This window comes from Grampus griseus (assembly GCF_964374135.1).
Source record: "Grampus griseus genome assembly, chromosome: 14".
Taxonomy (NCBI): Eukaryota; Metazoa; Chordata; class Mammalia; order Artiodactyla; family Delphinidae; genus Grampus; species Grampus griseus.
Window position 1 is genome coordinate 3,635,898 of NC_139008.1, and position 21,682 is coordinate 3,657,579.

Consider the following 21,682-nt stretch of genomic DNA (forward strand, 5'->3'; position numbering starts at 1 on the left):
CCTGGAAACAGGATTCCATCGGGCTTTTATGAATGACTGAAACATTTATTAAATCTACATGCCCATGAGCGCCTGAATCGTGCTGTTAAATTGTTGCTGTCGTGATTAGGGTCGACTGGTTTGACAACCACAGAATGGAGACCCAGTGCTTAGATGGGGTATCAGAATACCAAAACCTTGTCTTGACACCTTCTCAGTTTGAATCAGTTCAGTGACTAATTTGTTTCCTTGAAGTTTATCAAGTGGGTTTTGGTGCCTCATTTTTCAGAAGGTTTTTTTTTTTTTTTTTTTTTTTTTTTGTGGTACGCAGGCCTCTCGCTGCTGTGGCCTCTCCCGTTGCGGAGCACAGGCTCCGGACGCGCAGGCCCAGCAGCCATGGCTCACGGGCCCAGCCGCTCCGCAGCATGTGGGATCCTCCCGGACCGGGGCACGAACCCACGTCCCTTGCATCGGCAGGCGGACTCCAAACCACTGCGCCACCAGGGAAGCCCTTCAGAAGTTTTTGATGGGACACAATGTGATGCCTTGATAGCATCATGAAAGAGTGGGTGTTTACTGACCAGCATGTTGAGGTGGTATATAGATTTCTTTGTTGTTCTTAGTGAGCTTCAGCCCTTAAAATAGGTGGGAATGGACAGAGAGCTCTTTCAGGGTGAGCACGTGGCACTGAAGCTGCGAAATTCTCTTGCCCCTAGAACATCGTTAAGCAGATAGAAGAACGTCTCTTAGAAAACAGGCTAGCTGCTGAGTTAAGATCACCTTCCGGTATTTTCGTACATGGAGATTCTGGCAGAGTAGAACTTAACGCCTCCACGCTCAGCCCGGCTCAGTGGGCTCGCCCCCTCGTGCCTCCTGACTGTCCCTTGTAACGTCAGGTCTTCGCTGTCGGTACAGAAAGAATGAGCCAGAGCTGGTCTTGGGAGAAGCAAGATGGACAGCTATTTGTTCTGTTTCGTTTACTTAAACAAAAAACCTTTGCCCAGCAGCACTGGAAGGTTTTTGTTTTCCAACTCTCTGTATTATAGTTTCAAACTTAAGGGAAGTAGCAGGAGCTCCCATGTGTGCTTCGCCCCGTGTGTGCCCTGCATTCTCTTTCCCTCTCTGTGTGTCCTTTTAAATTTATTTGAAGGTATGTAAAGTGCAAATATGTGGTCTCTCTTCCCTGAAACATTACTGAAACAAAATCCTACCCTGTTAGGCAATATAAATAAAGGTTGTAGTTTTATTACTTGTAAAATATCACAGAAGTTCAGAAGGAGAAGTTGGCCTTTCAGATTCTACATCGTGTGTCGTCTTTGCATTTTATGCTTCTGAGCTAGGAAATCATACCTCACAAAGCATTAGTTCCGAAACTCAGCGTAAGCAGGCTGGCCGACTAGGTTCTGATTCGGCAGACCTTGCACTGGCTGGAACATTCACCTCAGTGAGATTTACACTAAAGGATCTTCCAGGGGAGAAATCCAGTAGCCTCTCTTCTTGAGCCTGTTGTAGTGAAAGATCGGGTGGACTGTACACGTGCGTCTCTTCGGAGCCCCAGGCATCCACCGACACGCCTGGTTGCGGAGTGTGCTGTGTTAGTTCATGGCTTTGTCCCTCCCCTCTTCCCACCACGGGAAGTTTTATCATCTCCGGCTCTGAACAGCACCAGCAGAAGCAAAACAACATTCTTTTTTTTTTATTTTTGGCTGTGTTGGGTCTTCGTTGCTGCGTGCGGGCTTTCTCTAGTTGCAGCGAGCGGGGGCTGCTCTTCGCAGTGGTGCATGGGCTTCTCATTGTGGTGACCTCTCTTGTTGCACAACACGGGCTCTAGGCGTGCGGGCTTCAGTAGTTGTGGCACACAGGCTCGGTAGTTGTGGCTCGTGGGCTCTAGAGCGCAGGCTATAGTTGTGGTGCACGGGCTTAGTTGCATGTGGGATCTTCCCGGACTGTGTGCCCTGCATTGGCAGACGGATTCTTAACCACTGCGCCACCAGGGAAGTCCCAACAACATTCTTTCCTAAATGAAGTAGTTTCTTAAATTTTGGATAGGCACTCTCTAGGAAGAAAGTGTGGCAGAAACTGTGGCCAAGGCCACATCGAAGGGCCGTGGAAGCAAAGGCCTTAGACACTGGAGGCCACTGGGGTTGCGCTCAGGCTTTCTCCGTGGTCGCCCTGCGTGCCGACCGCCCTGCGTCTTTTCATTTGGGCACCCTGCTCCTCAGTTATCAGCCGGATTGCTGTGCGCTGGTATTTCATGGGAGGGCTGAGCTGTGCGTGCCTCAGTTCAGTGCAAACTGACCGCTCTGGGTCTGTGGGTTCTGTGGGTGCTTGTTTGTAAAAGTTCTCTGGGGAGCGAGGTGTAACGTAACAACGTTAAAGAGCCGGAGACGATGCAGCAGAAGAATGACAAACCGGAACCACTGGCAACGTGTCAAAGTAGGTTGCTTTATGAAGGTGTATTCCTGAAAAGACCTAAGCACGTTGCTTCCTAGGGCTTAAAGGGTCTCTGAGGTGAATCCCGTTGGTTGTTTTTTACTTAAGTAATGACAAAAATGCGGTGACTCCGGGGTGACCGGCAGTTCATCTGCCTTTTGCAGGCAGCCTCCGCCGTTTTCTGGTTCCTGTCTCCTTTGGACATCTGGTGGAAGTTGCAGGTATTTCCCAGAGAAAACCCAATATTTAGTGTATGATTCTGGCAGTTTGAGAGAACCCTGGAAGCCTGTGTGTGCTCCCGGGTCCAGGGCCGCGTGGTCTTGGAGGGGATCCCGGTGAAGGGCCCTCTATCACTCACGAGCTCATAGGAGCACAGCTGGATGTTTCAGGGCCCTGCTGCCCTGTCCTTCATACAGCAGATCTCAATGTAGTGGCCAGAATTCAAGTTTATTCAGTTGTCTGCCTGAGTGGGTTATTTTTTTTTAATAGCTTTTTTGAGATGTAATTTGGACGCCGTAAAAATCAGCTGTTTAAAGTGTACAATTCAGTGGGTTCCAGTATATTTACTGAGTTGTGCAGCCTACCTTAAGCTAATTTTAAAACATTTGAGAGCCCCTCAGTCCATTAGCAGGGCGACTGCATCCCACCCCCACCCCCTCAGCCCTTGGCCACCACTAACCTCCTTTCTCCCACTGTCCATTCGCTGCTCTGGACGTTTCAGATAAATGGAGTCACAGGTGACCGGCTTCCTTCACCTGGAGTGTTCTCAGGGTTCACCCGTGTTGGAGCATGGATGGGCACTTCCTTTCTTTTTGTTGCTCATTGGTATTACAGGGTGTGGACATTCCATGTGTTGTCAGTGGACACTTGGGTTGTTTCCCCTTTTTGGCTGTCGTAAATAGTGCTTCTGTGCACGTTTGTGTGATCGTGTGGACGTGTGTTTTCATTTCTCTTTGAGTAGATAGATACTGTAGGAGTGGAATTGCTGGTAGTCATTTGCGGTTCTTTTCTTGATTTGCTTTTTTCCCCCTTTGCCTGCCCTTCTGTTGGATTACTTGTCTCTTACAGACTTAAAGCACATTAGCCAGTGGCTGTGGGTTGCTCATATTTCTTCCGGGTTGTTTGCTCTCTAACCTTGCTCGTGGTCTCCTTGCCATTCTGACGTCTTGACTTCCTGTGTATTCAGATGCATCCGTCTCTGCTCGTAGGGCTTCTGCGTACTAGGAAGGCTCCTCCTGTTCCGGGGGTGCATGAATAGTCTCTCACGTCATCTTCTGGTTCTTTGGGTTTGTGTTTTACGTTAAATACTCGTCTACTTGCAATTGATTTTGATGTAAGAAATTTTCCACTTCACTCATGAGCTGGAAGAGACATTTTTCCTATGTCTTGATCTATTTAGAGGGGTTACTGAAGTATTTAGGGGTGAAATGTCAAGATGATGAGCCTCTCTTTGAAACTTCAGCAAAGAAAAAGATAGCTGAAGCTGAATGGTAGAAAGATAACATTTGTGAAATCCAGGTGATGCAGGTCTGTGGAGATTCATTATAATGTTCTCTTCTATGAATGTTTGCAGCTAAAAACAGCTTTGCTGCCTCCGCACCACACTTCCCCTGTTGTTAAAATTCTAAAAGGAGTCTCTTCTGCTTGTTTTCATTAAAGTTTAAAAAAAGAAATTTCAAACTTATAGTTGGATGGCAACACCCGAAACCCATTTTCTTTACTTTCTCTACACCTGGTTTAACCAAATGAACGATACATCCCTTTTCTTTTTCCACCGTTTTATTAATGGACATTTTCAAACACCCAGAAAAGCTGGAAGTATTTTACAGCCAGTACCCGTGTACCCAGCATTTAGTCTGTTGTCAGCACTTTACCATACTTACCCAGCTCTCCGTCCATCCGTCCATCTATCCATCCATCCTATTTTTTGTGTCTGCGTTTCTGAGTACCTTGCAGACATCAGTACACACTCCCTGAAATACCATACCATGAATATTAGTTACGAGCGTTGTTTTCATTTTTTCCTTTTGAGGTAATATTTACATGCAGTGGAATGCACAGATCTTAAGTCAACATTCTGTGTTCTGACAAATGCACAGATGTCTGTGTAACCTGAACTATCAGGGTTCACCATCACTCCAGAAAGTTCCCTCATACCGCTTCCCCCATCACTCGCAGCTCCCTTCCACCTGCCAAGAGGCAAGGAGTTAGTTTGGCCTGTTCTGCATCATATAAATGCAGCATATGCCCTCTTAGTAAGGTTTCTTTTGCTCAGAGGCATGTTTTTGAGGTTTGTCCATATTGTTGCATCTCCGTTGTCCAATATATGGATATACTGCTGACTGTATATTCATTCTCCTATTGAGGGGAGTCTGGGCTTTTTCCAGTTTTTAGCTATTATTTATTACGAATAAAGCTGCTGTGAACATTCTTGTAGAAATCTTTTTGTGGACACATGTTTTCATTTGTCTTAGGTAAATAGGAGTGGAACCTGTGTTACGTTTTACAGGAAGCTCTCAGGTCCTCCTAGTGGCTGTCCGTTGTGCGCTGCCACCAGTGCTTGTGACAGTCTGGTGGCTCTGCATTCTCACCAGCATTTGGCGGTATCGGGCTTTTTCATCTTGGGCGTTCTGATGTGTGTCTAATAATATCTCCTTGTGGTTTTAGTTTAAATTCCCCGATGGCTAATGATGTTGGACACATTGATGTCTTTGTTGGCCCTCTGTGTATCTTTTGTGAAATATCTGTTCAGATCTTTCGTCCCTTTTAAAATTTGATTGTTTTGCCTTTTTATTGTCAAGTTGTCAGAGTTCTTTAGATATTCTGGATACCAGACCTCTGTCACATACGTTTTGTAAATATTTTTTCCCAGTCTGTGGCTTGACTTGTCTTTTGAGCAAATATTTTGAATTTTGATGAAGTCTGATTTATTTTTTTCATTTATGATTTTTGCCTTTTCTGTCCTTTCCAAGAAACCTTTGCCTACTGTCAAATCATGAAGATCTTTTCCTATGTTTTCTTTGAAAGCTTTATAGTTTCAGCTTTTATGTTTAGCTCAGTGGTTCCTTCTCAGACTAATTCTGGTGTGTGGTATGAGCTATGAGTCACCTTAAGCTTCTCCCTAGGAATTCCTGCTCCACCATTTGTCGGAAAGATTTTTCTTCCATCACTGAATTGCTTTGGTGCCTAAAAACAGTCCTACAAGTGTGTGTCTGTTCCTGCTCTTTATTCTCTTTTGTTGGTCTGTTTATTAGCCTTTATGTCGGAAACATACTGTCTTGTTTCCTGTCACTTTGTTTGTATACTGAGGTTTAAAGTCACATGATGTGTGAGCCCTTCAACTTTGTTCTTTTCCAAGACAGCCTCGGGTATTCTAGATCCTTTGCCTTTCTGACTTTAAAATCAGCTTGTCAGTGGCTACAAAAGAAGTCTGCTGGGCTTGTGATTGGGGTTGCATTGGACCCAGATGTCAGCTGGGTGAGAATTGGTATCTTAACATATAATGTTGAGTACTCCAGTCTGTGAACGTGGTATAGCTCTCCATTTATGAAGATCTTCTTTAATTTCTCTTAGCAATACTCTGTGGGTTTGGGTATGGAGGTCTTACATCTTTTGTTAAATTTCGTCCTCACGTTTTGGTTTTTGAGAGTGTTGTAAATGGAATTTCTTCGTTTTCCTTCCCAGTTGTTGGCTAAGAGTGTATAAAAATATGGTTGATTCTTGTATTCTAACCTTGTGTCCTGTGACTTTGCTAAATTCATTCATTACTTTTAATAGGTGCTTAGCAGAGTCCATGAGCTTGCAGAGTAGTAGTTTGCTGTCTTCCTTTCTGGTCCTTGTGCCTTTGATGTCTTCTTCTTGCCTGTGGCCTTCTGTCAGCTTCCAGTCCAGAGTGAGGAGAGGGGCTGCCCTGCCCTGTTTACGGTCTTAAAAGGAAAAGAGTTCAGTATTAAGTCCACGATGAAGTGTGGTGCTAGCTGTGACATTTTTCACAGAAGTCCTTTATGATGGAAGAAGTTTCCTCTGATCCTTAGGTTTCTGAGTTTTTACTGTGAACAGGCAGTGAGTTTTCTCGTGCTGCTTCTGCATCTCTTGCATTGATACGATTTTCCTCTGCTTGAATTTTAATTGATTACCGCGGCCTCAGCGGGAGACTGGCAGTGCCTGCTGATGATCCGACCTTTTTCTAATAACTGTTTGCTTTTACCCTGGGAGGTGATTGTTCATGCTGTCCTCCCTCATTAAACCTCCCACCTCTGTGCCCCTCAGAGCTGATAGCCGCTCGCATGCCTCAAGGAGAAACGGCTGCTTTCAGCGTGGAACTCCCTGGTACTTCCTCCCTCAGAGGACCACCCCCCTCACCCCGATCTGTGCCATCTTGTCATCTCCCTCCTTTCAAATGGGGAAGAGGGGGGTACCTGTCTGTTGAAACCAGTCCCGCTGGGTCTCACACCTTCCGGTTTCTCAGACGTCATCCTGTCTCTACTGCATTGTCTGTCTCTCCATCGGTGCCTCTAGTTGCTCATTTATCTCAAGACGGGCACTTTCTTTGGCCATATGTGTCCCGCACGTGACCATCCGTCCCTCCCCCGTCTCTGCATCGCCTCGTTGCACAGCTCCTGCTGTCAGCTGCCAGAGTTCTCTGTCCACTTCCCCGCTCACCTCCCTTTCACATTTTGTTCTGCCTCCCCATCAGAATCTGTCGGGGTCTCCGGATGGCGTCCGTGTTACCACATTCAGTGTGCCAGCCAGCGTCAGACCCGATAGGGGGCAGTGTGCCCAGGCAGACACACTCCTGCCCTTGGAAACTGGGCCTGGGCGGGGGTGGGAGGGTCACCCTGCTGAGCCGGCCTCCGGGTTCCCAGGGATGACAGGACAGCGCTGCGTGAGAAGTGCAGGGTGCGATCCATCAGGGCCGTGTGCCTCCAAACCGTCTTCAGATCTTGAGGAGAGAGTGAGGTGACTCGGAGGTGGGAGCCTGAAGGGTGAGACGCCGGGCAGGATGGGCCTGAGCCTCGTGGGAGCAAGCGTGGCTGTGGAGATGGCCCTCCCTGCCCCTCCCAGCCATGGACCCAGCCCCTCCCTGCCCACGGGCCCAGCCCCTCGCAGCCCACGGGCCCAGCCCCTCCCAGCCACGGGCCCAGCCCCTCCCAGCCACGGACCCAGCCCCTCCCAGCCCACGGGCCCTGCCCCTCCCTGCCATGGGCCCAGCCCCTCCCTGCCACGGGCCCTGCACGGGAGAAGGTGAGGAGCCCGAGGGAGGTTATCTTTACTGCACATCATTGCCGTTCTGGGTGGCGGTTGGTCTCTCCCGAGTCGTGTCGGCCTGATGTTGGAACACTGCCTGTGCAGGTGCTGGCCTCGAGTCAGCCGATGAAAACAGGCCGAGGCCGCGTCCCCTGTGCTGGAGGTCACGCGTGATTGTGCCCTTCAGTCCAGGGTCAGATCCTGGAAGGGGTTGGCAGCTCCCCTGAGATGCTGCGGGGCAGACAAGCTTCAGGCTTGCGTGGTTCTTTTTGAAGGGAGGTTAGTTTGTAGCTGCAGGCAAGAGAAGTGATTCTCATTTGTGTGAAAGCAGCTGTGATTAAATTACTGTGAGGAGCTTGGAATCACGCACTTGATCTTATTGCCTATTCCGTCTATGTAATGGCGGTAGCTTAATTTTTTTCCACAAATATGAGTTGCGCCACTTTGGATATAACTCTTGGCTGACACCCAGTAGCTGGGCCCTGTGCTGAGCACGTAGGGCTGCCAGACCCACATTGAGATGACTGATACCACGCGCTTTCCTAGAACAGTTTGTGTCTTTCTACGGGGACCTGTAGAGCTCACTTGCTCACTGTAGTAGTTTGGTTTTGAAACTAACCTACGTGTGTTTTTAAGTTACACCATTAAGGTCAGCGACAGCTGAGTGGAAGGAAGCCTTCCGAGTAGCTATGCACTTGGTCTGGTGTGCGGACTTGCACAGGAGCGTTCCTGTTCACGGTGGAGCTGCTCTCGAGGCTCCGGCTAGTCCGGCCTCCCAGGTCCCCTGGGCTCTGATCCATCTGGGTGTCTCTGTTCTCTGTGCTCCGCTCAGCTCCAGACAGAGTGTGGCCGCAGATCATTGTTAGGGTGGTGAACGGGTCTGTGCTTAACCCCGGCTCGGCGGTACTTCCCGGAGCTCAGGTCGAGACAGGCTGCGCGTGAAAGTCATCTAGATTCTTGGCTCTGAGCTCTTCCTGCATTCCAGAATTCTCTTTGCCCCTCCGTCTGAACTTGCCCCAGGCAATTGCCAATGAAACCAAGGGGAGAGTAAGGAGAAAGTGCGGGTATGGGGGCCTCCCAGGAGATGGGGGTGAAGTAACAGCCGCGCAGGGTCCACCGTGTCTGTTCTTGTCTGTGTGGGCTGCTGTGCACACAGTTCATTACCCACCGTCTTCTGAGCGGGGGTGGGGAGCAGGGCGCGAAGGGGGTCGAGGGCTGCCTGCGTGCTGGAGTCTGTAAGTCCCTCCTCACACCAGGGTGGCCGTGAGCCCCGTTTACAGGCAGGAAAGCAAGCTCTCCAGAGACGCAGTCATTCAGGGAACGCTTGGGGGCCCGTCATATGTCAGGTACAGTTGTAAGTGCCGGGGTTACAGCTGTGAGCCTGAAAATGAGGCCTCCGTCTGGGCGGGGCTCACATTCCAGTGAGCCAGGGAGCAGATGAAGGTGGTTCTGGGTGACCCCCCGGGGGGGCAGTGACAGGGTGCCACGTGTGGAATGGGGGGGGGCCTCTGAGGAGTGAGTCCTCCTTGCGGAGTGCAGGGCGACCTGCCGGCGGCTTGTCCAGGCCTCATAAGCAGCGAGCTTGACCCGCTCTCTTGGCCCCAGAGCTTGCAGTGGGGAGCCCGCCCGTAGACACGTGTTTGCGCACACGAGCGCGTTGTGCCTGTTGACAGGGATACACACAGATGTGGGGTTTTTTCCTCCTTTCAGCTGACACTGAAGATGTGTGCATCGTGGAAAGATTGTTCTCAAGCAGCTTAGTGGCCATCGTCAGCCTCAAAGCCCCCCGGAAGCTGAAGGTTTGCCACTTTAAGAAGGGGACCGAGATCTGCAACTACAGCTACTCCAACACCATCCTGGCTGTGAAGCTGAACAGGCAGGTGGGCCGCGCTCTCACCCCACTCAGCTGCCGGGGCCTCTGGCCTGTGTCTCCGAGTTCTCAGTGGCGCCCCTCGGACACAGCCGACCGTCCCCAGGCGGCATTTCTGGTCCCTCTGGCCATGCTTCTGCTCACCTGACCCCCCACCTGGACTCAACTCTGTTTTCTCGTCTCAGCAATTTTGCTCAGATAGCCCCATTCCTGACGATTCCCTGGCCTCTGCCGTTTGCTTTACTCATCCCTCAAGACATGAACCTTCTTTTGCTTTTTATAAATGTTACTTTTTTAAAAAATCTGTGAGCATCTTTATCTTTTTTTTTTTTTTTTTTTTCCCCACCTCTTATGGCTTGCAGGATCTTAGTTCCCCTGACCAGGGACTGAACCCGGGCCCTGGCAGTTGAAAGCACCGTGTCCTAACCACTGGACGGCCAGGGAATTCCCGATCCCTTTAACTGTTAATTTAACTTTTAAGATGAAGGATTTATTACTTTTTTGTGTCTCTCCCAAAACCCACAAGAATGTCTGGCCCAGAGTGTAGACCTGGTGGCTGGCTCTTGAGTTTATTCCATGAGATGGTCACATGGCTTTGGCTTACAAAGTACAGCCTTGTCCTTAAGGGCTGTCACCACGTTCTGTCAACAACCAGTTGTTCTGTGCAGGGAATGCTTGTTACGTGGCCTCGGGTGGCCCATGCGTGACTAAAGTGGACACCCCTGACGTGGCTGAAGCTGGGTCTGTTGACAGAAAGGTTGGTTGAAATGGTAAATTACAAAGTGTAACACGTTGGACTCATCATCCCCTCGGTGCGTCAGCTCCACATCCATCTTCCTTAAAATGGAGCGAGAACTTCGACACCTGCAAAATAGTCTGGGTGGAGAATTTTACACTTTTTTAAAAGCCCTAGTTTTTACTTTCATCCTGCCGTGCCTCATTCAGCATCGGTTTTGGAAACCTTCACCAGACCTGTCCCAGGCTCTAGACCTGGTTTTCGTGAGGGGAGGGCCAAGAGCGCAACAAAAGCAAACCATGTTTTTCTTAGCTGGAGACTAGTTTCTATAAGGTTGAATTAAATCGTACAGTTAGAAGTCCTGGTAGAGCCGGCGGAAGCAGTTGTGGTTACAGACGCCACCCTGGGCGAGCGGGGACTGTGCCATGAGCACCCAGGGCAAGGGTTCCGGAAGGGACACGGCGTCTTGGTGCAGGAGTCCGCTAACTGGAGGTCGGGAGCGAGCGTCGTACTGGCTCTGCCTTACGTTTGGTTTTCCGTGTTTCGTTGTGTCTTTTCCAGAGGCTGATCGTGTGCCTGGAGGAGTCTCTGTATATACACAACATCCGGGACATGAAGGTGCTGCACACCATCCGGGAGACGCCCCCGAACCCCGCAGGTGAGCGCGTGGGGACCAGACAGTCTGCCTTTCTAAGAGCTGTCAGTGAGAGGGATTTTCTTCTCTTTTTAGGTTCCACAGATTTTAAAAGTATTGATCTTAAAGCAAGCTACCGTCCTTCTGGCTCTGGTCTTGTGACCACATAAATTGTTGGTTCGGTCAGCCTCCAATTTTGAGGTTTCTAACCAGTTCCACCCAAAGGGCTTTAGTCTGTTTTTACAGTCCTGCTGTCACCTACGGTGGCAGTTTGGGGCGTGTGGAACTTAAAACCCAGTGATACGACGACCAAGGTTGCATCAGAGCTCCCCTTGATTTCTGTGTTCTTGCTAAGTGACGAGTTCTGGTGACACTTGGAGGATCTGACCCGCGTTTGTTCCTCGTGTGTTGCTCACAGGCCTGTGTGCGCTGTCGATCAACAACGACAACTGTTACCTGGCGTATCCAGGCAGCGCGACCATCGGGGAGGTGCAGGTCTTCGACACCATCAACCTGGTGAGGGTCTTTGGTCCTTGGAGAGCTCTTTACAGCACCCCTGCTTCCTAAGAGGAGGGCCAAGGGGACTCTGCCCTCCTCGTTTCCTGGGCATCGTTTCCACTGCCACCCTCTCCGTCGCCGAGCAGGTCCGAGTCATCCTGCCTCCGGACGTGTTCCTGTCCCCGCGGTGCTGCACGCCTAGCGGCACAAGTGCTAGAAGCAGTGGAGAAAACCGTAAAACTCCACGGAGACATTGCTTTGCTTATTTTTAAAAGGTTTTGAGCAGCATTTCCTTGGACCCCTCACCCCTGGTTAATCAGGGGGATTTGGCGTCTGTGTTAACCGTGCTGGTAGTAACAGCCGGTGGGCAGCGCAGGGCACGGCGGTCATGGTGTCACTTTACCCTTCCTTCCAGAGAGCTGCAAACATGATCCCGGCTCACGACAGCCCTTTAGCCGCACTGGCCTTCGACGCCAGCGGAACCAAGCTCGCCACTGCTTCCGAGAAGGTAAGGCTGCTGCAGCCCTGTGGAAAACTGGGTCACCTCTGTTCACACAGTTAGTTTGCTAACCAGCAAAGCAGTTTTGTACCAGCTAGCTCACATGCAGGCACAGTCCACGGCCCGGAGGGCGGGTGCGGGGAGAGACAAGGCAGGGCTCCACGGCCGCACTCGCCTCGGTGGAGCACGTGTCACGGCTGTATGTGTTCAGCTGTCATTTACTTAGCCATCCTTCTGGGATGGTTTAGTGTTTCCAGTATTTCAGCTGTATTAATATATATTTATAGTAGTATTTTTTTTTTTGCGGTACGCGGGCCTCTCACTGCTGTGGCCTCTCCCGTTGTGGAGCACAGGCTCCGGACGCGCAGGCCCAGCGGCCATGGCTCACGGGCCCAGCCGCTCCGCGGCATGTGGGATCTTCCCAGACCGGGGCACGAACCCGTGTCCCCTGCATCGGCAGGCGGACTCTCAACCACTGCGCCACCAGGGAAGCCCTATAGTAGTAATTTGAACATAGATAGAGTATGTAAGTCTTACGTATAAACTTTTCATGGTCACCTCTAAACATTAACATGAGTTTCCAGTGAGAAGGATTTTGGGGTAAGGGGACGTGGCCCTTTTTAAGCTCCCTGCACGGAGGACAAAATGGCTTGGGCATCCCTTCCGTTTGCCCCCTTCTCTTGGCCCCGTGACCCTGGGGGGCCTTTGTCCTCTCCCAACTCAGCTGCTGTGTCTTCTCCCTTCTCTGCCTGCTCGACGTTCTCCTGGCTCATTGCTCTCTTCTCAGTGCCCACTGCCTAGTTTACTTTGATGCTTTCTCACTGAAAACCTAAAGGAGCCCCCTCCTAAGTCACCTCTCCCCTGGAACCAGCCACCCAAATGAGGTACATAAACGTCGGCTCGCTTCTCTACCTTTCCCGCGTGGGTCTGGACCCTCACACCCACTTTCTGTGATAACGATGCTACTGTTTATGGGCCACTCACTAGACCCTTGATGTTCATTTACCTCATTGACCCCCTCGGTAAGGTAAACCTTTCCCTATTGCATATTGAGGGCTCAGAGAGGTTAAGTCGTCGGTCCAGGGTCACCCAGCTGGGCAGCGACAAAGGAACTGGACTCCAAGCCTGACTGTTTTGAACACTGTGCTGGGTAATCACAGCGTCACCTTGTCCTTTTCTTCTCCCCGGGAGGATCACGACAGCCACGAAACTCTGTTATCCCTTGATTAATCAGTCTTAATCTTTATGACCTTTTATTAGGTATTAAGAGGCCTTAAAGCACTTCATGGGATTTCAAGGCTAGTAAAAATAGAACATTTTTTTTCTGGGATTTAAAGAGCAAATGCTTAATTTCACAGATTTCAGTTTGTGACCTTAGACCACCAGTGGCCTTCTCGGCACTGCTGTGTACTAGGTGCTGGGGCTTCGCCGAGGTGTGGGGCTTAATCCTGTTTTCGAGGAACTGCAGTCAGGCTGTGACCCACAGCTCTTAATTAGTCTTACACAGTAGGTATGCCGTTAAGAACATAGCTAAATCTAAAAGTTTAGGCTGCAAAGGACAAAACCTTTGCCATGGTTATTTTTGGATAACCAAAAGTACAAACTTGGCGTCCTTCTGTCCAGAGAATCATTGTCTTTATTAATATTTTCCAAAAGGGACCCATTTTATCTCCGGCTTGATTTCTAATGGCTGCGTAGTGTCCTGTTATATGAATTTACCACAATTTATTTAACAGTTCCTGGTGCTGTACATTTGGGTTGGTTATAGGTTGGGGTTTTTGTTTTCCTGTTTATAAACATGTCAGATAATCTCAGTGCTTCTTAAATTTAACAGCTCGAACCTTCTAAAATTTGTACAGTATGAGGTTAAACGTCTAATAACTCTCCTACCCCAGAGATTCAAGATGCTGCCTGTTTTAAGGTGTTTCCATTCTGCTCTGTCAGACTGTCTCTGTGTTAGTCTGTTACTGTAGCTTGTAGTTTTCTTTTAATATTTAGATGTTGAAAGTACCACTCATTTTCACGTACTTGGCTGTCCTATCTCACCAACTCACCCAGATGCCCAGGTCCTGCCCCGCATCCACACAAGCCCTGGGAATTTGGGGGGAGGGGTGGGGAGATCTGCATGTTAACAGCATTTCATTCCCCTGCCCGATGTGATGTGCTGCATCTCCCCGTTTAGTCAGATTTTCTTCTGTCCTGGTTGTAGACCTTTTCTTGGTGTAGGTCTTCCATTTTGTAAGTTTGGCTTCATTCCTTTTTAGGCAATTAAGTAACATTTCCAGGTATTCAGTTGCTAATCAGCGCTTGATCAGTGGCTCCACTTAAAAGAGGGGCCTCCAGGCTTCCCTGGTGGCGCAGTGGTTGAGAGTCCGCCTGCCGATGCAGGGGACACGGGTTCGTGCCCCGGTCCGGGAGGATCCCGTGTGCCGCGGAGCGGCTGGGCCCGTGAGCCATGGCTGCTGAGCCTGCGCGTCCGGAGGCTGTGCTCCACACCGGGAGAGGCCACAACAGTGAGAGGCCCGCGTACCGCAAAAAAAAAAAAAAAAAGGGGCCTCCAAGTAATGCTTAAGGGTGTTTTTGTTTTTTTTGTTTTTGGGGGGTTTTTTTGGCCACACCACGCAGCTTGTGGGATCTTAGTTCCCTGACCAGGGCTCGAACTCAGGTCCACGGCAGTGAAAGCTCCGAGTCTTAACTGCTGGACTGCCAGGGAATTCCCAGGGTGGATTTTAAATAGTTTAAACCTCAGATGGCTTAGGGAAAATAGAACTATTGTATTCCAGCTTTGACTTCAAGGCCCTTAGTGTTTAGAAGAAGTAGTGAGTTAAAGTGGGTTGACGTCATATTATCACGTGAACAGTGGAGCAGGGCGTGCTCTGGTGAGGGCCTGTCAAGTGTGAAGGGGGTGCAGGGGCCCCCGAGGCCCCCTGGCCCAGGGCAGCTGTCATCACTCCGTCCACTAAGGTCTGGTGTGCAGGAAGTACAAACCTGATGCTGCGCAGCTAAAATGCCTTTTTCTTTCCTTCTTCCCTATCACAGGGGACCGTGATTAGGGTATTTTCCATTCCAGAAGGACAAAAACTCTTCGAGTTCCGGAGAGGAGTGAAGAGGTAAAGTGCACAAATCCGAAACGGATTCTGGAGCTTCAGCTCAGACTTCACTCTTATGCTCTCGTGGAAACTCAAACACTGGGGTCCCAGTTCAGTGACCAGCCGCTTCAGCCCAGCTGAGTGGTCAGGTGGGGTTTGGAAGTCTTGTTGTGGGAGGTTAGAGGGACATTTTTATCAGAGCAAACTGGGTTTTGTTCGTCCGTGATTCCCCCGAACACAGAGCGGTGGCCGGATGGCCCGGGGTTGGGGAAGGATGAGCTCGCCCAGGCGGGTGGGGTGAGCAGCCGGGGGCTCCTGACCTGGTCAGCAGCTCTCCTCCCCTCAGGCTCTGCTCGGAAACCTGTAACCAGCGCCCCCGGCTCCCCAGCACTCCGGCAGATAGCTTTGGCCCTTATAGTAGTTTCCTTCTTTCTAAAGAAACACCAAGCCACAGTCACCGCGTGGCGCTCCGTCCGCTTCCCCATCTGCAGTACCGGTCTCCTCAGACCGGGGACCACCCTTCTCCGGGTCCCCCCCCACCGGCGATGCTTGGCCTTCAGTGCCACACACAGCAGGGCCGGCCTCTCCCCGTGCGGCCCCACCCGGGTCACCATCCAGCCTCGCGCTCGCCTTGGGCTCTGCTCTTGTCCCTGGGCTCCATCCTTCAGACTTGAGCCCCGCCTGTCGTTCTTTGAAGATGGGAGTATCGTGGGAGCTGTTTGGAGCCTCTCAGGGTCGTCTTCTTGCCCCTGGGATTGGCTCCAGACCCCGAAAGGCCTTGGATTTCAAGGCCTCCCAGCATCCTTCCTTTCCAACTGTGGTTGGTTTCCCTTCCCCGTCGCTCCCAGCTCCTCAGGAGAGGAACTTCTGTCTCCATGGAGGTCAAGGCTGTGACCTGCCGACTCCTTAACCTCTGGGTCTGTTGAGTGTCCCTGGGGAGGCCTTTCCCGACCTCCCGCGGAAATAGCATTTCCCTCCGAGCTCCTGTAGCACCTTCCACTAAACTTCTCAGTCCCCTGCTTGCGGTGAATTGAGTTCCTGCTCACACCTCCCTCCAGGCTCCACTGAGGCAAAAATCATATCCTGAGCCTTAGCACAACGCCGGGTGCGTCGTGAGCTCTCGTAAATATGTATTGGATTGAATAAAGCCCCTTGACTGTTGACAGGGCTGAATACATCTTGCATTTCTAGGGTTACGAGGAAATGTAGGTTTGTTTGGTGGCTTTGGGATTTTAACAGGTAAACTGTAGAGTCTTAGTTTATCGAAAGTTTGCTTTTAAACATTATCAACATTGCCAGTTTACCCTCTTCTGTGTTAAGAGTTGCTATATCTCAATTATTGGGTTCTTTTACTAAGCTTAGTGCTATAAAGCCAGCCTCATTCAGCTAAAAATGGTTTAGTGAAGTCCTGATTCCCTTAGGTACGTGAAATCTCAAAGAGTTAACCACATAAGGATCTATTAAAGGGTTACTCGTACTTGATGTCACCTTTCAGACATTCTGCTTCTTTGAACACATGTTTTGAGGGGGTGACTAGAAAGGAATAAGAAAGATACCAGTAGCCCCACATGTGCCTGTCACGGGGCCCTTCCTTCGCTGTGACTTTCGTGAAGTCCCCGGGGGCACTGCTGGTTGCACTCTGTGCCCAGAAAACAGTGTGACTCGGGCCTCCCTCGCCCCAGGTGTGTGAGCATCTGCTCCCTGGCCTTCAGCACGGACGGCGTGTTCCTGTCCACCTCCAGCAACACGGAGACTGTGCACATCTTCAAGCTCGAGACTGTGAAAGAAAAGTGAGTCTCAGAGGTGCATTTGTTCAGGTAACGCAGAGCGGTTCGTCCGCCGACTGGGTGGACACGTGAGCGCTCTCCTGCTGGCTCCGGGTTGAGCAGCGCCACGTCCCGGCTCAGCAGCGGGGCAGGTGGAGTATGGAGTGCATGGTGGGCGGCCCGTGAGGCCCCGAGGGCGGTCCCCTCAGCGCCTCTTCCCACAGCCCTTCTGAGAGGGCTGCCCTGGGAGGGGTGCTTGCCCCCCTGCTGCACAGAGGCCGTTTCCATTTGTGAAGCGGTTGGTTTGAATTACGTATTGCTGCAGTGGCTGTGCACGGCAGCGGGCGTGGTCCTTACCTTTTCTCTTACACTTGATGACCGTGCAGTAGGATCAGTATTGTTTGTTTCTAGTGTGTCTTACCCTAAGGAACGTTTAGGATGACTTACAAGCATACATACAAGGTGGATAACAGCAGGGGTGGGCTACGGGAAAGTAGCAGTTGGGGTTTGTGCGGCTGAGGTTTTTGGAGACTCCCCGTTAGAAAGATTGGGGCGGGGGATTCTGGATTTGGCCCTCGTGTCCTCACATAGGCTGCAGAGCAGGGAGTTAATCGTTTGCCATCATCTAAGGTGGCCACTAGGGAGGGGCCTCAGGGCCCCTCGGGGGACATGCTCTGTAATGTCCCCAGGGTCCCGAGAGGTCATCGCTTCCTGTGCCCCCTCTTCCCTGAAGTCTGGGAAATTTCTCTTGAGTTTGGGGGCTGATCCTTGCCTCGGTGAGACTGGGACGTGGTCGTTCTCAGTGAAGGGCCCAGCCTTGTATGCCTGACAGCGTCTCCTCCTTCCAGGCCTCAGGAGGAGCCCACCACCTGGACCGGCTACTTCGGGAAGGTGCTCATGGCGTCCACCAGCTACTTGCCCTCCCAAGTGACAGAAATGTTCAACCAGGGCAGAGCCTTTGCCACAGTCCGCCTGCCTTTCTGTGGCCACAAGAACATCTGTGCGCTGGCCACGTGAGTAGAGTGGGCGCCGCCTCTGGGCCCACCCCCATCCCCCGCGCATCCAGCTGGGACAGATCGCGGGGCACCGGGGACTGTGGCGGTGTGGCGCCAGGATAACCTGCAAACCTAGACCTTGGATTTAGGCAAGAGTCACAGGAGCGGGGGGGGATCGTGAGGTGGGCCTGTGCTGTTTGTGGACCCTGGTGCTGTCTCTGCGGTGTCTGATCCTCACACCTTCCTCTTTCTGTTCTTGTTGAGAACGTTTAGAAAAACATCATTAGGTCAAGACCACGTGAGAGCGCCGGTATTTAACCCTTGGTCCTCCAGCGCCAGCGCCTCACGAGGTTCAAGGCCCCCGTGTAGCCGAGTCAGCTGCAGGCCGCACAGGGCCTCTCTGAGCCTCACTGTGATAGTCCCAGTACAGCCACGCAAGAAAAGACTGGGGCTTGCCTGGTGGCGCAGTGGTTGGGAGTCCGCCTGCCGATGCAGGGGACACGCGTTCGTGCCCCGGTCCGGGAAGATCCCACGTGCCGCGGAGCGGCTGGGCCCGTGAGCCATGGCCGCTGAGCCTGCGCGTCCGGAGCCTGTGCTCCGCGACGGGAGAGGCCACAGCAGTGAGAGGCCCGCGTACCGCAAAAAAAAAAAGATTGTCTTGAAACGTCAGTGAGAGCACGTCTGCACGGTCCCACGGATCCCAGAAACACTCTTCTACATCCTTTTATCCACTTTGCGTCGCTGAAATGTTTATGAAAATATCTACCGTTAGTAATCGCAGAAACCATGAAACTGATTTTGTTTCCACCCGTTCTCCTGTGGGCCTCAGTGTTTATTCACACCAAGTTCCCCCTGGCCTTGGTGTTACGGCCTCAGGTAGCGCAGCAGAAGCGATCCTTATTCTCTTACACGTGGACAGTATGTTGAGTTCATGAAGCTAAATCTGCTCGTTTTGGGCAGGGGGGTTCTTCCCTGGCCAGGCTAAAAGCTGCTAGTTTAATGAGAACTTTGTGAAAGTTTCAGGCTTAGAATTCGGTTGCTTTTTATTCTCGCTAGAATCCAGAAGATCCCCAGACTGCTGGTGGGAGCCTCGGACGGGTACTTATACATGTACAACCTGGACCCCCAGGAGGGGGGAGAGTGCACCTTGATGAAGCAGCACAAGTGAGTTGGCTACACCGCGGCCACACCTCCTCCAAGTGGTCAGGCTGCTGCTGGGCGCCTGTTGGGGGTTTGCTCATTTCCCCAGAAGCCGGGGATGCACAGGGACGTGTCCCAGCGCAGCCGCCTGTGCTGCGTGGGAGCTTCGCTCTGCCAGACGGAATTCCACGGGGGTACGGAGCCCGCTCTCCACGCCTCTGCCCACTTCCGGCTCAGTAGCCAGGCAGAGACAGGAGCGGCCGGTGCGCACTGTCCTCCCTGTGGAGGGGCCTGTGGGCCTCTTCCTTGGAACCGTATCCACTAGGGATGCAGCTCAGCGTTGCGCACAGCAGGGATGGCCCCAGGGTGCGTCCACAACGCAGGGCACGTTCTCTGAGAGCCTGCTGGCTCACTGAGATGCAGCTTTTCTCTTTGAAAAGAAGGAGTTAATATTAGTCAGTTGGAAGGTAGTGCAGTTGGATTTTCTGTTTTTGCTTTTTTTCTTAAACAGTGATACTGTAATACCCTTACAGTCAGGGTGAACGTGGGGGTGATTTTGTTTTTTCCATAGTGCATTCTGTTTATGTTCAGTCTTTAAAAATGCGATGAGATTGCCTTCCTAGGTACAGCTTTTTTCATCAGACTCAGCGTGTAGAAATGCCCGTGAACAGACTCGCGGGGGTCACTCCACGGTCAGCGCAGTGTGACGAGCGCATGCGTGTTCCTCCCACGAGGGGCCTTTGCCTTGTGGCTGCAGGTCCATCCCAGCTGGCCCACGGGCTGTGTTGTCCTCGTGCCCCTGACTGTCCCTGCTGTCATTTTGTCTCTCCCCTTCCAGGTTGGACGGCAGCATGGAGACGACCAACGAGATCCTAGACTCCACGTCCCACGACTGCCCCTTGGTGACGCAGACGTACAGCACGGCCGTGGCCAAGGGTCCTCACGTGCCTTCGTCCCCAACGGCACTGGGTAAGGGCTGCGGACGGGCCTGGAAGGCAGATCAGGCCAGGCCCGTGGGTCTCGTGCTTCCTGCTCTCGCTCTCGCCAGGGCTGCCCGCCTGCCTCTTGCCGCGGGGACAGGGCAGGGGCGGGGGCAGGGGCGCTGAGACAGGCCAGCTGTTGTAAAGTGCGGTTGTCAAGGCCTCGCGAGGCTGAGTTCGTTTTCTCCATCTTTGAAGAAGCGGCAGTCCTCGTGGTTTTGGGTGCACATGGATTGTTCCCTGCTTGCCGCCCCTCAGCTGGAAAGCTGCCCTGCACCCTCAGTCTTTACCCTCCCGGCTGCGGAATCACTCAGCAAGCAGGCCCTGCTGGGAGGCGGGCAGGACGGAGCGGGGAGGCCCTCGGGCAGACACGCACAGCGGAGACCGGGGCGCCCTGTGAGCCGTCTCCCCCCAGGCCCACCGGGACCTCACCCGGATGGTGCTGTGGTTGCTCACGCTGCGACGTCCTTGCTCACTGTTTTACTCTTAGAGATGAAGGCCTCTTACGGTTAGGGGAGGCTGTGTCCCTGTCGCTGTCCTCAGCGTCCCGCCGCTCACCAAGGCTGGTTTGCAGCCTGTGCACCAGGGCCCTGTTACCATGCCCGCCCCTTTCTGGCCTTCGTGGGTCTTGGAAGGTCAGCGACTTCCTCTTGAGGTGCCTGAGGCTGCAGGGAGCTTGCTGGTCAGGGGAGAGGCGAGAATTCCAAGCCCCGTGGGCTCTGAGCTCCCCGCTGGCCCAGGTCCCGCCTCGGGTGTGGCCTCGAGGTCTCCCACCCGTGGCCCGGCCTGAAGCGCCCGCTCTCTCCGCAGCCTACGCAGACGAGCTGGGCGCGGTGGGCGGCGCAGGCCTGGAGGACGAGGCCCGCGCCCTGCGGCTGGAGGACGACAGCGAGCAGCCTCCCATGATCCTCCGGACAGACTGACCGTGACCTGTGAGAACGCTGACAGAGGACTTGCGTCATGCTGCTATGAACTTTGACCTGAGTTGGGGGAGAGAATGGCAGAGACTTCAAGAGGAAAAAAAAGATTGTAGCTGTAGTCTCGCTCCATACTGTCGAGAAATACATTGGTTTCACTTCAGTGGCTTTTAATCCTGCTTATGAATTTCAGCTTTTTGTTGGTTTTCTCATTTTGCCAAAATTAACTGTTTGGTGAAGCCCTTGAAACCGCCTTGCTTTGCATGTATTAATGTGCCGATCCAGCCTGGGAGAGCCACTTCCTAACCACCTGCAGGCGTTTGGGTTTTCAATCTGTACAGACTGAGGAGCGGCCCCGAGAAGGCAGCAGCGACCGGAGCGGGTCAGGCGGGGCCGGGTGGCGACCTGGAGGGGGTCCCCTCTCCCTAGAGCCCCTCCGGGACTGTTTTCCCCGTTTTATTTTGTTAATTAAATTCTTTCCAAATTGGATTTTTCTGGGGTTTCTTCTGCGGTGGATTTTTGTTTCTGGTCTTGTTTTCCACGTGGGTGTTAGAAGAGAGAGGTTCTTCCCAACATTGAAAACCTTTTTCTCTGATAGCACGTGAGCTTGAAAGACCGCCAAGGAGCAACAGAGTGAGGGAAGGCCACGTAGGTAAATCATCTGGTCTTTGCTGTGATCTTCCTGTTGGACAACTGTGTGTGTGTTTTTTTGTTTTGTTTTTTGCGGTACGCGGGCCTCTCACTGTTGTGGCCTCTCCCGTAGCGGAGCACAGCCTCCGGACGCGCAGCCTCAGCGGCCATGGCTCACGGGCCCAGCCGCTCCATGGCATGTGGGATCCTCCCAGACCGGGGCACGAACCCGTGTCCCCTGCATCGGCAGGTGGACTCTCAACCACTGC

At 52.1% G+C, this 21,682-nt stretch overlaps 1 protein-coding gene across 1 annotated transcript in view; it reads left to right on the forward strand.

The window, feature by feature from the left end:
- The window catches only part of WIPI2 (WD repeat domain, phosphoinositide interacting 2), a 31,179-nt gene extending 9,907 nt beyond the window's left edge, over positions 1–21,272 (forward strand). Inside the window, exons 3-12 of the mRNA XM_082671591.1 lie at positions 9,370–9,539; positions 10,827–10,923; positions 11,318–11,415; positions 11,813–11,905; positions 14,936–15,006; positions 16,668–16,775; positions 17,600–17,764; positions 18,803–18,910; positions 19,725–19,855; positions 20,677–21,272. Coding sequence (XP_082527717.1) covers positions 9,370–9,539; positions 10,827–10,923; positions 11,318–11,415; positions 11,813–11,905; positions 14,936–15,006; positions 16,668–16,775; positions 17,600–17,764; positions 18,803–18,910; positions 19,725–19,855; positions 20,677–20,789 — 1,154 coding nt within the window. The 3' untranslated portion in view covers positions 20,790–21,272. The remainder of the gene's footprint in view (positions 1–9,369; positions 9,540–10,826; positions 10,924–11,317; positions 11,416–11,812; positions 11,906–14,935; positions 15,007–16,667; positions 16,776–17,599; positions 17,765–18,802; positions 18,911–19,724; positions 19,856–20,676) is intronic.
- The last annotated feature ends 410 nt before the right edge of the window (positions 21,273–21,682 follow it).